The sequence below is a fragment of the Xyrauchen texanus genome, chromosome 36 (genome assembly GCF_025860055.1).
Source record: "Xyrauchen texanus isolate HMW12.3.18 chromosome 36, RBS_HiC_50CHRs, whole genome shotgun sequence".
Lineage (NCBI taxonomy): Eukaryota > Metazoa > Chordata > Actinopteri > Cypriniformes > Catostomidae > Xyrauchen > Xyrauchen texanus.
The window spans coordinates 2,536,004-2,552,298 of NC_068311.1; the positions used below are offsets into that span (position 1 = coordinate 2,536,004).

Sequence of the window (16,295 nt, forward strand, 5' to 3'; positions counted from 1 at the left end):
AAGTGGTGCAAAGCACAATTGGGCGTGGGTGGGAGTGTTTGCGCTATCTGAGTGGGTATGCACGCACACTGTGGGTGTATTGTATGTTAAAGTGGCGCAAAGCACAAGTGGGCGTGTCTGCGCTATCTGTGGGTGTATGCGCGCATACTGTGGGAGTATTTTATGTTAAAGTGGTGCAAAACGCAAGTGGTCATGGGTGGGAGTGTTTGCGCTATCTGTTGGTGTATGCACGCACACTGTGGGTGTATTGTATGTTAAAGTGGTGCAAAGCACAATTGGGCGTGGGTGAGTGTGTTTGCGCTATCTGTGGGTGTATGCACGCACACTGTGGGTGTATTGTATGTTAAAGTTGCGCAAGCACAAGTGGGCATGGGTGGGAGTGTTTGCGCTATCTGTGGGTGTATGCGCGCATACTGTGGGAGTATTTTATGTTAAAGTGGTGCAAAGCACAATTGGGCGTAGGTGAGTGTGTTTGCACTATCTATTGGAGTATGCACGCACACTGTGGGTGTATTGTATGCTAAAGTGGCGCAAAGCGCAAGTGGACGTGCGTGGGAGTGTTTGCGCTATCTGTTGGTGTATGCGTGCACACTGTGGGAGTATTGTTTGCTAAAGTGGCGCAAAGCGCAAATTTATATTTCCTGAGGTCATACGCTAATACATTTCAATACCACATCTGTTTTCAGCGCAAAGTCTAAATTCAGTTCCTGAATTTGCAGTTTGGAGATTCCACCAGCAGGTGGAGATAAAGTTCTACTATATAGCTATAGGCCATTGGTTATTTTCAATTATTATTATGTTTATATTAACAGTATTTACGATCTAATTTGTATTGGTATTTTTCCACCTGTTGTCAGAGAAAAACGTGCCGATACAATTACTGTTAAAACTAGCCCTGATTTTGTCTGTCAGTTGATGTAAATGATTAGTAATACTTACATTCTCTATAATTTAATGGAGCCTACAACCAAATCCTGAACCATAATTTTCATGTGTGTGTCAAGGACACAGTTAATGCACAAAAGAGCGCAAGTCCATATTTCTATTCTTCTAATTCATTGCATACAGTCCATTTACACTACCAACTTCTTATGAATGTGATTTCTTTGTTTACATCACTGGTGCATGAGGTAATGGACTATATAATAGGATGCAGACAGTGCAATAACTGGAGAAGAACCTCAGAATTAAATGCTTGCACAAACATACCAAAACTTCATGGCCATGCCCACTGACTTTGTGCTTATAACTTTGTGCTAGCGCTCTTAAAATAGGACCCTGGACCTTGAAACATGGGCTATGACATTATCGGTAAATATTAGCTGTGTCCCAGATGACAACAGCCGAAAAGTTGTTTCAAAGTTGTAACATTTTGTTGAAAGTTTATGAAAACAACATCGTTTTCTTTTCAATATTGTGCACTGAGGAATCATTTAGATTTTATGTCGACTCCCCCTGATATTTGTACGACCCTTTTGTGTGCTGAAGGCTCTCGATACATCTCCACCCACCCATGTAGTCAAATAGTTTTCCCTAAAATGATGATGTCACACAGGTGGAGAACAGAAGGCACTGTGATTGGCTGAGCTCTGAGTTGAGTTGGCGTTGGTCCCTATGAGGTGGTGGTCTGTGTATGGCTGGTTCCAGTCGTGACCGGGCATTTCATTGGCCAGATGAAGCTGCATCACTTCTGAATGAGGCATCTGATTGGCTGCGGAGCGTCTATGCTTCGCTGACTGTGCTGTTTCGACTCAAATCCCTGATTCCCTGCAGAATCCGCTTCATATGGCCGACTTTAGTCACGCCCAAGTCCTGACACACACACAAACATAGGAGAATTAAAATGGTATGTTGTTGTTTTTAAGTATGTAATTCTTTATAACTTGCTTAAATGAAACGTTTGGAAAATGTCCTTTGAGAATTCACATTGGGAGCACTATAACTTAAACTGCCATAACTCAGCATAAAATGGTCGCCAGCAATCACATTTCAGCAGATGATATCTTAAATTGTGAAAGGGTGAGTATTATAAAAACTGGCGTATATGTACAAGGTGTCAAGTTGAGACTGTATACCCAATTTTGTGGGAATCGGCCAGAAAGTGTTGTTATGATTAGCTCATTTAAGTTTTTGCTAATAACTCTCTAGAATTGGGGGCCTGGGTAGCTCAGCGAGTACTGACGCTGACTACCACGCCTAGAGTCGTGAGTTCAATTCCAGGGCGTGCTGAGTGACTCCAGCCAGGTCTCCTAAGCAACCAAATTGGCCCGGTTGCTAGGGAGGGTAGAGTCACATGGGGTAACCTCCTCGTGGTGGTGATTAGTGGTTCTCTCAATGGGGCGTGTGGTGAGTTGTGTCTGGATCGTGGAGAGTAGCATGAGCCTCCACATGCTGTGAGTCTCCGCGGTGTCATGCACAACGAGTCCCATGATAAGATACGCGGATTGACGGTCTCAGAAGCGGACGCAACTGGAGGACTTGTCCTCCGCCACTTGGATTAAGGTGAGTAACCGCACCACCACGAGGACCTACTAAGTAGTCGCTAGAATAAAAAAAAATGGCATTTCCTTTGAATCCTTTTGTACACCCAAATTAATTGGTCATGTGGATTTCTAACACTTTGAAAAACCTTCGTTTTCAAACTCATCCTAGGATGTTTGTCTGATTTGCATGTAATGTGGTATGAATCATCTAGAAATGCTACAGAAAAAATGTTTCAAAATAACTAACATTTAATCATTTATAAGTTATGAGCCAATGAGCCAATTCGTTTTTTTGGTATGGCCCTTAATCACTAATCGGCCTGTATCTTGTGAATGCAACATCCAAACTTAAGAAAACTAACAACACATGGCGAACACATCATTCTTAAGGCGCGTGCCAAATTCCAGCAATTTCCGATACTAGGGGGCGCTATAACTAAACAAATGTTTTTCGCAACAGTGATCCAACAAGGTGAAATTTGACATCAAAACGACTATATACACAAGAGCTTTATTTGATCAAATTTGTCTATTTTGGTCATGTAAATGTGTTTTGGTCATGTTTAAGTGTGCTTAGACCCCAGTGATTGCTGCTTGTGGTTATATTACAGTCTTTAAATCATATTATAGCTCTCTAGATAATAGCAATCAGCATCCGCCAGTGAAGACTGCGAAGGTAATACCTTCAGGTCTCTCCTCTCCAGCTGAAGCAGTTCTGGTCCTCTGACATCGTGTCGGATGAAGATCTCTTTGTACTCTGAGAGACACAGCATCTCCAACCACACGGCCACCTTATCAACCCCCCACGTATACACTGCACAGAGACAAAGCGTCATTTTGAAAACCCATGTGACATTCCAGAGGGAACCAATGCTTTGAAAATGCCATTTCTCTTCTGGGTTTAAGGACTACAAAATCATACTATGCTGCACTAAGTTGAAAGGTCAGAGGTCATACCAGGCATGTTGAGGGCGGCACACGTCTCCTTATTTTTGTTGTTTTTATCTTTTTTGAATTTGGGCACGAGGCGGAATTTAGCACTGCGACTCCTCTTGGAGAAATCAGACATCTGACCCTGTCGACACACACAGACACACACACACACAAACACACACACACACACACACAGACACAGACACACACAGACACACAATTAGACTGGGATAAACACACCAAAAGATCCAAAAAGTGTTCACCGATGTTTGTATGCAGTTAAGAGTGTTAGCTGAGTCATTGGTTAACGCACCTCATCCTCCTCATCAGCCGGGTCAATGAGTTGACTGAGCCAGCTGATATCTGTCAGCGTGCATAACTGTTGAGTGACAGATCCCAACGCACCAATCAGCTGATCCCGCTGAGGAGGATCCAACTGCTGTAGAGAGAGAGAGAGAGTTACAGCATAGGAGCAGAATAACACATCCACCTAGTAACGCCATCACAACCACCCGACCACCCTAGCAACTTTTGGTTTATAAACACAGATTTGCCGGAATAGTTCACTCACCAGACACATCTTTCCAGAGAGCAACAGTTCAGTTTCACTGTGAAGAGCTGTAACATTACTGACCATGTCCATCACCACATTACACGTCAAACCCTGCCATTAAAAAACACAAATCGATTGCAATTGAAGAACAAAAACAATCTACACCAATCAAACGAGAGCAGTGTTATGATGTCATAATGAACGCTCTAATGTCAGTGTTAATTGAAATAAACAGCAAACACTCACCCCGCTGCTTTTAGAGTTCGCGTACACCAGGTCCATGGCTTTAGAACTGGCGTTTACCGCGTGAGCTAATTCCTGCTCGATAGTGTGATGAGACTGTGCCACTTCCCTGATACTAAACACACACACACACACACACACACACACACACACACACACACACACACACACACACATGCAAGTGAGCAACACCGAAGATGTTGATGAGTGTATGCAACTAAGTATATTAATTATATAGAATATATTATACAATGGGATCCACTTGAGAGCATGTAGCTTTTTAGCTTGTAGCTTTGTAGTTCCCAATCATGTCAACTGTTGTTGTGTTGATCCGACAAAGCAATCAAAAGTTATAGCATCTCCAAACAAATAAAACATAATAATTGCACATACGAACTAATTACACATGCAAACACAACAATGAGTAAAGGTTTGCATAGCATGCTGACATGATTTTAGTCATGAGATTTCACAGAGTGAGTTTCATTCTGTGCCATTTGAGTCATCATTGAGTCTGTGTCGTGTATTTGGCGCCATCTCCTGGTGGTCATATGTAATATTGTGCTTCATGTGGATTATCTAATGATCTATACATCTGATTATCTTGTGTGTGGACTCGTTTGAAAGATAATCACAGACTCTATAATGATACGTGCTATGTTTTGTTTATGTCTCGGGAAGTTATAAGCAAAAACGCGTCATATAAGACAAGACAAATATGCTGCTATCGAATTATCGTCAAAACTCATTTTAACTGATTTTATCCCCTTTTCTCCCCAATTTGGCATGCACGATTCCCAACACCCTCTAAGACGTCGTGGTGGCATAGTGACTCAATCCAGGTGGCGGAGGACGAACCTCAGTTGCCTCCGCCTCTTAGACTGTCAATCCGCGCATCTTATCACGTGGCTTCCAGAGTGTGTTACCACGGAGACGTAGCGCATGTGGAGGCTCGCGCTATTCTCCACGGCATCGAACGGCCCACTGAGAGCGAGAACCACATCATAGCGACCACGAGGAGGCTATCCCTACGCAACTCTACCCTCCCTAGCAACCGGGCCAATTTGGTTGCTATGGAGACCTGACTAGAGCCACTCAGCACACCCTGGGATTCAAATTAGCGACTCCAGGTCTGGTAGTCAACGTCAATACTCGCTGACCCCCCCCCCAAATACAGCTAATTGTAGATGTATGGTTGTTTTACTATTTGAGAGCTTTCCAACAACATATGAACAGGACTTTCGTTATTCATATTTTGACAATTATTGAATATATCGGGCCTATCCGAGCTTAAAGGGTTCAATTCGATTTATAATACCAGATATTAAATGTGGACTTTGTAAACCCAGTGTATACGTGCGTATGTGTACCTGTGTATCAGAGCACCAGCCGCCTGTCCAAACAGACTGATCTGAGCCGTTTCCTCTTCAGACACGACCTCCGGTTGTGAAGCATGCTGGGATACGAGCCGTGGAATCTCTCCTCTCTGTTTGTCCTCCCACGACTTCAGTGTGTTCTCGAATGCCTACGATACAGCATTTCAGTTGTGCGTTAGATTAACGTTTTGTTTAGGGTAAGGGACATCCCCTCAAAGATGCGTGCATGTGTGTGTGTGTGTGTGTGTGTGAACTGACCCTGTCTCTCGTGAGGGTTTGTGTGCGGTTCTTGTGGATTATTCGGATGTATCCAGGCGGCTGAACCCATGCCTCTCCATCCACCTGTACAGGTACACCTTCATCCCCTAGAATAGTGATCTTCACCATTCGACACTACGAGAGACGCACATTTACATTTATGGAGAGCCAATGAGATACTGCACAAGTGCTCTCCAAAATCGAAAGCTCCAATCTGATTGGCCGGCTTTATACACGTGTGTGTTTTTGTGCCGTGTACCTGTGCGATACGATGATGTTGAAGATTAATGACTCTAGAAACGGCCATCTGCATGCTGCCGAACACAGCCACCACCTCTAGAATCTTATCATCAAACGACGGTGCCGTAAACGTCTGTAAACAAACGCACAAACGCGATGATCCGAAACTTCATACTTCCACATCTCAAAACATACACGATGCCGCTGTGAACTTACATCATCCTCTTTCGTTCCGCCCCAGAAGTTTGTTCCTCCTGCGTAACTGGGAATGTTCAACACGGCGATTCCTTGGAGACTCGGAAGAGGGATGGGCCTCCCGTCACACTACGCACACACACACAAACAACGGTTAACCTCACACACATATAAGCCATACGCACATCTTAAAGCATAAACACACACTCACCTCCAGTAGAACTCTTTGTTCAAGGTTCTTGTAGGTTCTGTGAAGAAGTTCTTTGGTACCCAGAACTCCATACCACATCATGTTTTTAGTGCGACTCCTGAACAAACACTCCAGTACATTATTACAGAGAATAATATTCCCAATAGAGTGCAACAGTAACCTTTTCAGCCGTCTTGGTTCCGTAAGTAATTTCCCCCATTGTGATGTCATAATAGAGTTCCAAACTCCAATAACGTAGTAGTTTGAGAGTGTAAGGAGAGCGAGTCGATTGAGTCATTCATGGGAGTGGGCGGGGCTCTTTTGAGACGATTCTCTGATTGGTGGATTTCTCTTGAGGATTATGGGTAGTGTAGTTCTTCCCTATAGTTCTTGCTATTAAACGCGTAGTTAAATGAACACAAATTGATGGTTTCAACAGAAGAATATACCATCGATTAACAACCCTGGAGTAGTGTTATTATAGTTTTGGATTATTTATTTAGTTTATATTTCTATAAGTGTTTTTTAGTTTCAGTTTAGTATTATTTATGGCTGCCGAAGCTGAATGTTTACTGGTGTAATTCATAAAGTCGAACTTCATTACATTTCTCTGGGCAGTCTTATGGTGCGTTCACATACAATGCGAAGACAAATTTCGTCTTGCATTGCTCATGCGAGTTTGACCGCTGGATTATAAATGTGTGTTTAAATTGCCGTTCGCGCGAGAAATGCGAACCCGCGAGTATTCCCGCTTCTCTTCTACGACGTCAGTGACATCCGGACATTCTCAATGCTGATAGGCTTTCGCGACAACGCGTAATGCGGAAAAGTTGAAAAACGTTCACGAGTTGAAAAATTTAAACTCACGCAAAATACACGAATGAAACGATTTTGCATGTTCGATTCGCACCATTCGCGTCATTTGTGCCGCCCGGTGCATCTATTCGCATCTTTGCATTGACTTTGAATGTAATCGCGCCGTTCGAAACGCTCGCTTCGTGTTGTATGTGAACGCACCATTATATTAAGTCTATCTAGTGGTATTTTGATGTTTAATGTGGATTGTAAATGTTGAAAATTGTATAATATAGGGCGAATATGGGCAAAGAGACAAAACACATTTAAGGTTGATCCACATTGTATCCATTACATAATTATAAATCATTACTAAACTACTCTTTGGGGAGTATACAATTAAAGGGACAGTTCACCTAAAAAAGGAGGGTTTCCTATTCATTTACTCATCCTCATGTCATCCCAGATGTGTGACTTTCTTTCCTCCGTAGAACACAAATTACGATTTTCAGAAGAATATTTCAGTCTGTAGGTCCATACAATGCAAGTGAATGGTGGCCAGAACTTTGAAGCTCCAAAATGTTCATAAAGGCAGCATAAAAGTAATCCATATGACTCCATCAGACCAATATTCAATTAATTTTAATATTACCTTACCTTGACATCATCAGTCTCTTTGGTGATGATGATTTAAAGCTCGATTACGCTTTAAGTCACCATCTATCACTCTGCAAACTCTTCATTCTGTGCCATTTGAGTCATCATTGAGTCTGTGTCGTGTATTTGGCGCCATCTAGTGGTGGCCATATGTAACATTTTGCTTCATGTGGATTATCTAATGATCTATGCATCTGATTATCTTGTGTGTGGGCTTGTTTGAAAGATAATCGCCTCCGACGAGTAATCATATGTGATATTATGTTCTGATTATTTTCTGTGAAGTTATAAGCGAAAACGTGGCATATAAGTGTAATCAAGCTTCAAATCATGATCGTTCCTGTAGACTGCAATTGCAAGATGTACAGTGAAAAAGGAGCAAAACTGATTAGATCACTTCAGAAGGCCTGAATTAAACCACTTAAGGATTACTTGTTTGCTGCCTTTATGTTCTTTTTGGAGCTTCAAAGTTCTACTATATTACTCAAATGAACGAGACAATTTTTGTTTTTATTTCGTTTTAGTTTCAGTTTTCGTTAACTATAATAACACTGTCTTGGAGCTCACAGTAAAGGTTTATAAGTTATTAATAAACTAATATTATCCAAATGGAGGACATTAATGGGATTTTTACTGTGCTCTACATACAGCTATCCCATCATTTAAAACGTGACATTTCTGTCACTCGGAAGCAAAGAGATTACGAGGACAGTATTTTTGAGGATATTTAAATCTGTTATAATGTCATGACATCGTGATCAGGTGACTTTGTGAGGATGTTTTGATGCGTGTTTGTACCTGCACTTCTCTGGATGCTCGTCACGTTTGTTGTTGAAGTCCAGAGAGATTTTGGCATCCAGACCGATTCCAAAATAATTATTCATGACACATTTCTCTGTGTACAGATCCCTAAAATACAGAGAGAGAGAGAGAGAGAGAGAGAGAGGAGAGAGAGAGAGAGAGATAGAGAGGGAGAGAGGGGAGAGAGAGATAGAGAGATAGAGAGGGAGAGAGATAGAGATAGATAGATAGAGAGAGAGATAGAGAGGGAGAGGGAGAGAGAGAGAGAGAGAGAGAGAGACAGACAGCACATTTACATCAATGTTGTTGAAATTAGGGACGTCCTGGTCCTGTTTTGTTGTCCGAGTACCGATACTTCCTTTTCGTAACTCACAGATACCGATCCCTGTTTTTTTAAATGTATTTTTTCTGAATTCCATATCAACAATTTATCATCAAAATAAATGAATGAATTAAAATTTTCTACATAACATTGTATTATTTTTGTCAAATAAAGTGCTGCTTGACAGAAGATCACAGATGTGAGATCTCGTTCAAATATTACACAATTACTACTGATTTATTATTAATATTATTATTAATAGTAGTAGTAGGACGAATAGTAAATATCTACACAGTGAGGGGGGATGGGTAGCTACGCTGACAACCACACCAGGAGTCGCGAGTTTGAGTCGCCAGGTCTCCTTAGCAACGGTTGCTAGGGAGGGTAGAGTCACATGGGGTAACCTCCTCCATAAAGTGGTTCTCACTCTCGGTGTGGCGAGTGGATGCCGCGGAGAATAGCACGAAGCCTCCACATGCGCTACCTTTCCGTGGTAACGCGCTCAACAAGCCACGTGATAAGATGCGCGGATGATAAGATGCGGAGGCAACTGAGATTCGTCCTCCGCCACCACGAGGACTTAAAGAACGCCTTGGGAATTGGACATGCCAAATTGGGGTGAAAAAAGTGTGATACATTTCTGTCGTACTTTTATCCGATTTAAATCGAGCTTTTATTTTGACGAAAGCTTTTATTTTGAAGCTCTTTTCTCTTTCTGTGTTTTTGATGGTAGCTTCTCACTTCCGGAAAAGCAATGTGATTATTAAACCACTAAAGGTTGCTATTTAATTAAATAAATACGTAGTCTGTATGTTCGGTGCACTATAAAGTCATCTGCTACATCTGCTATCGCACTTGAAGCGTGCAGCACATGCAAACCATATATTAATCTCATTACATTTATGCATTTGGCAGATGCTTTTATCCAAAGTGACTTACAGTGCACTTATTACAGGGACAATCCCCCCGGAGCAACCTGGAGTTAAGTGTCTTACTCAAGGACACAATGGTGGTGACTGTGGGGATCGAACCAGCAACCTTCTGATTACCAGTTATGTGCTTTAGCCCACTACGCCGCCACCACTCCATAAAACGCAGCTCTGTTACGCAGAAATGTTAATCTAGCAATTTAACACATTTAATATGTGAAACTGGCTAATAAGAGAGAGACACTCACAGGTTCTCTGGGTCATAGTTGAACGGGTCCGCGTTGACCAACAGCCTGCTGATGACTGAACCGCTGAATGAGCCCGACACACCTGCCCTGAGACCTGCGCACACACACACACACTATGAGCTGCTGAACACCACCCAATACGATTCCGTTTCCATAACAACTGCTGCTCTTACTCGGGTAGAGGATCTTGGTGTTCAGCATGGGCATATTCTCCCTACTTCCTGTCTGGACAGGAAGTGAGGCGGAGCTGCCTATAGACAGACTCCCTTTGCAGATGAGCTTCTCACACGGAGTCTTGGAGGCTGGGAGACACAGAGAGAAATACGTTGACAGCCCTGCTGTGAAAGCTTGTGTATCTGTATGGAGTCGGAGTCTCACCTCTTCTACTGGGTCGTGCTCTGTTGCTGTACGAAGATTGTAGGGATAATCTATCAGCTTCATCGTCCTCGTCTTCCTCCTCAGCTGGCAGAGAAGCAAACACCTGCTCCGTTTGAGCGTTCTGTTCATCCACAGCTGACAGAGAAAGAGTTTGAGTGAATGTGAGATTATGTGAGATGAATAGATTCAACGTGAAACCGGTGATTGCACCTTTCTCCGTGTGCTCTATGATCTGTCTGATGGCTTTCTTCAGGCTGTTCGCGCGGAGCATCAGCTGTTCTCGCGGTTTGAAGATGGCAGCGGTTGGGCGGGGCGAGCAGGGAATTACTGTGGGCGGGGCTGTGGGCGGAGCCAGCACCTCTCCCTCCCCTTCGTCCTGCTCCTCAGCGATGGTGGGAGGCGGCACGGGCATCACACTGGTGGCCTGGGATTCCTCGTTTAACGTTTTCAGTAACGAGTCCAACTTCTCTTTTAATACCCCACACTGCAGCCAATCAAAAACAAGCAGAGTCATACAACAGACAACCACACCGTCACAAACATCATGTTCATGACTTTTAGTTTACAAAAGGGCAATTTTCAGCAGATGAAGTGTTCAAGAGCAGAGCATAATCAGAAACTAATATATTACATTTCCATGACGTTAAATGTTATTCATTTTTATGATTAAAGGAGACCTATTATGCCCCTTTTTACAAGATGTAATATAAGTCTCAGGTGTCCCCAGAATGTGTCTGAAGTTTCAGCTCATAATACCCCACGGATCAATTATTATACCATGTTATAAACGCCTCTTTTTGGGTGGAATCAAAAACAAGCTGATTTAGTGTGTGTCTCTTTAAATGCAAATGAGCTGCTGCTCTCCTGCTTTATATTGACACTCGTTCACAACGTTTTGGGGCACATTTGCTTCAAAAACAAAACTTGTGCACTGCGTCTTCAGTCGGCTCTGATGCCGGGAGTTCATGAAGACTCTTATGTTCACTTTTACAGCAACAACAGGCACTTATGAGACATTATTCTTCTCACTGTATCTGCTCCAGTGTGTGTACATCACTCAGGGGAGGAGCTATGATAATAGGGCGGAGTCTGTAACCAGATAACTGATAACTGGCTCTCTCCAGTTTCTCCCCTTTAATGATTTTAGAAAATTTCATGACTATTCAACCTGAGATTTATTAATTTCTATGACTTATTTATGACTTAAATTAATATAATTTTCATGACTTAAATTAATATAATTTCATTGATTTTTTTTCACAACTTCAGATTTTTATTAAATTCATGACTAAATATATAGATAGAATTTAATGACTTTTCCAGCTTTAGATTTATACTATGACCTTTTCATGACTTAAGATTTTATAAAACTTTCATTACTTTTCAATTTAAGATTTATAAATTTGTACGACTTAAAATAATGATTTCATGATTTTAGATTTTGTTCATTTTCACAGCTTCAGATTTTAATTTCATGACTAAAATAATATAATTTCATTGATTTTCCAACTTCAGATTTTATAAATTTTCATGACATAAATTAATTTTCATGACTTAAATTAATATAAATTTCATGACAAATTAATTTTCATGACATAAATTAATATAAATTTCATGACAAATTAATTTTCATGACATAAATTAATATAATTTTCATGACATAAATTAATTTTCATGACTTAAATTAATATAAATTTCATGACAAATTAATTTTCATGACATAAATTAATATAATTTTCATGACATAAATTAATTTTCATGACATAAATTAATATAATTTTCATGACATAAATTAATTTTCATGACTTAAATTAATATAAATTTCATGACAAATTAATTTTCATGACATAAATTAATTTTCATGACTTAAATTAATATAAATTTCATGACAAATTAATTTTCATGACATAAATTAATATAAATTTCATGACAAATTAATTTTCATGACATAAATTAATATAATTTTCATGACATAAATTAATTTTCATGACATAAATTAATATAAATTTCATGACAAATTAATTTTCATGACATAAATTAATATAATTTTCATGACATAAATTAATTTTCATGACTTAAATTAATATAAATTTCATTACTTAAATTAATATAATTTTCATGACTTAAATTAATATAAATTTCATGACTTAAATTAATATAAATTTCATGACATAAATTAATATAATTTTCATGACATAAATTAATTTTCATGACATAAATTAATTTTCATGATTTAAATTAATATAATTTTCATGATATAAATTAATTTTCATGACTTAAATTAATATAATTTTCATGACATAAATTAATATAATTTTCATGATATAAATTAATTTTCATGACATAAATTAATATAATTTTCATGACATAAATTAATTTAATTTTCACACCATAAATTAATTTTCATGACTTAAATTAATTTTCATGATTTAAATTAATATAATTTTCATGATATAAATTAATTTTCATGACTTAAATTAATATAATTTTCATGACATAAATTAATATAATTTTCATGATATAAATTAATTTTCATGACATAAATTAATATAATTTTCATGACATAAATTAATTTTCATGACATAAAATAATATAATTTTCATGACTTTTACAACTTTAGATTTATTAATATCCATGACTTGTATCTTAAAATGTAGTTAATTTTCATGACATAAAATTCAGGTATTTTCCATGACTTAAGAAATGTATTAATTTCAATGACTTTAGATTTTATTAATTTGAATGACTAATGAACTTTTGACGATTTTTATTTTATTTATTTATTTATTTTTAAGTACACTGATTATTCCAGGTTTTCCGTTACTGTGTGAATCCTGAAACACCCCAAGTCATTCAACAGCCAATAAAACACATCTATCTACAAGCCAATCACAATGTTTCCAAGTCAAAACACAGTTTACACAGACAGCCAATCACAGCTGACCTTTTTAGCCATGACCTCTGATTCCTCTGAGCTTTCTGTGTTCTTTTCATACGCACGGCCGACTCTCGCAACGAAATCCTTTACAGTCTCACACAGGACCCTAAAAAACACACACACACACACACACACACGTCAGAACACACACAACTAACAAACACATTAACAGACACAGAAACAAACACACAGCACATACTTTGCAGAGGAAATGACCACAGAGTGCTGATCGGATGTCAGTATTTTGGAGAGATGAGCTGCAACAGAGTCCTCATAGGTCAGAATGTGCTGCACCTGAACAAAAACAGCCAATCAGAAGAGATGACACATTTAAACTGTTCAATTTAAGTGGTCTTATCATGCAAAGAAGGATTTATTTTGCCCTGTGTGAACTATGTCAGTGTGTGGAGGTTAGCCAATCATAACGGAGGTCATTTGCATATAGAACTCTTAAAGGTACAGTACAGTTACCTCTGAGTCCTCACTACAGTCTTCTGTTACCGTGGAGCTGGAGTGTTGCCGTGGAAACTTGGTCTCGTATATCATAATACTCCATCTATGAATAATAAAGGGTAAAAATGTTGGTCAAGGACAAAAACACACAATGAACATGTCCGTTCGCACACACACACACACACTGACCTGTCCAGCATCTTTGTACTGGCTCTCTCCAGTTTCTCCAGTATCTGGGGTAACTGGGTGTCATCGTCACATGCTGAACCCCACCCCAACACTCTGGCCAGGTCATTCCCGGTTCCCAGCGGCAATACGCCCAACTGGCACTGCACAAATATAAACACATCAGAACATTATATGAACACAGAGATGGTTTTGTGCTATTGGATAAACCGGCCACCAGAAGGCATTATACTGTAAGCAAAGAAACAATCAGAATCACGATACATCGCTGTATACAGAATATATATATAGACAGACAGACAGACAGACAAACAATATACAGAATATATAGATATACTGTATACAGAATATATATATAGATAGACAGACTGTATACAGAATATATAGATAGACAGACAGACAGACAGACAGAATATATAGATAGACAGATAGATAGACAGACAGACAGACAGACAGACAGACAGACAGACAGACAGACAGAGACAGACAGACAGACAGTATACAGAATAGATAGATAGATAGATAGATAGACAGACAGATAGACAGACAGACAGACACACAGACAGACACACAGACAGACACAGACAGACAGACAGACAGAATACAGAATATATAGATAGATAGATAGACAGACAATATACAGAATATATAGACAGACAGACAGCTAGATAGACAGACAGACAGTATACAGAATATATAGATAGACAGACAGATAGATAGATATACTGTATACAGAAAATATATATATATATATATATAGACAGACAGAATACAGAATATATAGATATACTGTATACAGAATATATATATAGATAGACAGACAGTATACAGAATATATAGATAGACAGACAGACAATATACAGAATATATAGATAGACAGATAGACAGACTGTATACAGAATATAGACAGACAGACTGTATACAGAATATAGACAGACAGACAGACAGACTGTATACAGAATATATATATATATAGATAGATAGACAGACAGTATACAGAATATATAGATAGACAGACAGACAGACAGACAATATACAGAATATATAGATAGACAGATAGATAGATAGACAGACAGACTGTATACAGAATATATAGATAGACAGACTGTATACAGAATATATAGATAGATAGATAGACAGACAGACAATATACAGAATATATAGATAGACAGACAGACAGAATACAGAATATATATATAGATAGATAGACAGACAGACAATATACAGAATATATAGATAGACAGACAGATAGATAGATATACTGTATACAGAATATATATATAGATAGACAGACAGTATACAGAATATATAGACAGACAGTATACAGAATATATATATAGACAGACAGACAGACAGACAGTATACAGAATATATAGATAGACAGATAGATAGATAGACAGACAGACTGTATACAGAATATATAGACAGACAGACAGACAGACTGTATACAGAATATATATATAGATAGATAGATAGATAGATAGACAGACAGACTGTATACAGAATATATAGACAGACAGACAGACAGACTGTATACAGAATATATAGACAGACAGACAGACAGACAGTATACAGAATATATAGATAGACAGATAGATAGATAGACAGACATGCTGAAACACAGCACACCTGACCTGCAGACGGCCGTGCTCAAATTATTCAACCTTGTACTTAGTTCGGGCTGTTTCCCTGACATCTGGAGCCAAGGACTTATTACCCCAATTCACAAGAGTGGGGACAAACTGGACCCGAATAATTTCAGAGGCATTTGTGTGAGCAGTAATCTGGGGAAGTTATTTAGTAGTATTTTAAATAATAGAATTGTAGACTTCCTTAACGAACACAATGTCCTGAGCAAGAGTCAGATTGGCTTCCTTCCAAAATATAGAACTACGGACCACATTTAAACCCTACACACCCTAATCAATAAACACGTACACCAGACCAAACAAGGGAAAATATTTGCATGCTTTGTCGATTTCAAAAAGCATTTGATTCTATTTGGCATGACGGACTATATTACAAACTATTACAAAGTGGTGTAGGGGTAAAGTTTACGACATCATTAAATCGATGTATTCGGACAACAAATGTGCAATAAGAATTGGCAACAAACA

The 16,295-nt window shown here is 39.0% G+C and overlaps 1 protein-coding gene across 3 annotated transcripts in view; it reads right to left on the minus strand.

Annotated features, from left to right (window-relative positions):
• Positions 1 to 1,668: 1,668 nt before the first annotated feature.
• Positions 1,669 to 16,295, minus strand: part of LOC127629638 (diacylglycerol kinase delta-like) — a 49,057-nt gene continuing 34,430 nt past the window's right edge. For 2 of the 3 annotated variants that reach the window (XM_052106769.1, XM_052106771.1), the window contains 20 exons: positions 14,182 to 14,321; positions 14,011 to 14,095; positions 13,739 to 13,833; positions 13,546 to 13,645; positions 10,812 to 11,085; positions 10,602 to 10,736; positions 10,397 to 10,525; positions 10,224 to 10,317; positions 8,722 to 8,832; positions 6,493 to 6,589; positions 6,303 to 6,410; positions 6,106 to 6,219; positions 5,847 to 5,981; positions 5,583 to 5,737; positions 4,216 to 4,327; positions 3,988 to 4,080; positions 3,730 to 3,855; positions 3,441 to 3,558; positions 3,167 to 3,297; positions 1,669 to 1,812 (listed from right to left, as the gene is read on the minus strand). In XM_052106769.1, coding sequence (XP_051962729.1) covers positions 1,723 to 1,812; positions 3,167 to 3,297; positions 3,441 to 3,558; positions 3,730 to 3,855; positions 3,988 to 4,080; positions 4,216 to 4,327; positions 5,583 to 5,737; positions 5,847 to 5,981; positions 6,106 to 6,219; positions 6,303 to 6,410; positions 6,493 to 6,589; positions 8,722 to 8,832; positions 10,224 to 10,317; positions 10,397 to 10,525; positions 10,602 to 10,736; positions 10,812 to 11,085; positions 13,546 to 13,645; positions 13,739 to 13,833; positions 14,011 to 14,095; positions 14,182 to 14,321 — 2,442 coding nt within the window. In that variant the 3' untranslated portion in view covers positions 1,669 to 1,722. The remainder of the gene's footprint in view (positions 1,813 to 3,166; positions 3,298 to 3,440; positions 3,559 to 3,729; positions 3,856 to 3,987; positions 4,081 to 4,215; positions 4,328 to 5,582; positions 5,738 to 5,846; positions 5,982 to 6,105; positions 6,220 to 6,302; positions 6,411 to 6,492; positions 6,590 to 8,721; positions 8,833 to 10,223; positions 10,318 to 10,396; positions 10,526 to 10,601; positions 10,737 to 10,811; positions 11,086 to 13,545; positions 13,646 to 13,738; positions 13,834 to 14,010; positions 14,096 to 14,181; positions 14,322 to 16,295) is intronic. The other variant, XM_052106770.1, reaches the window with a different exon arrangement.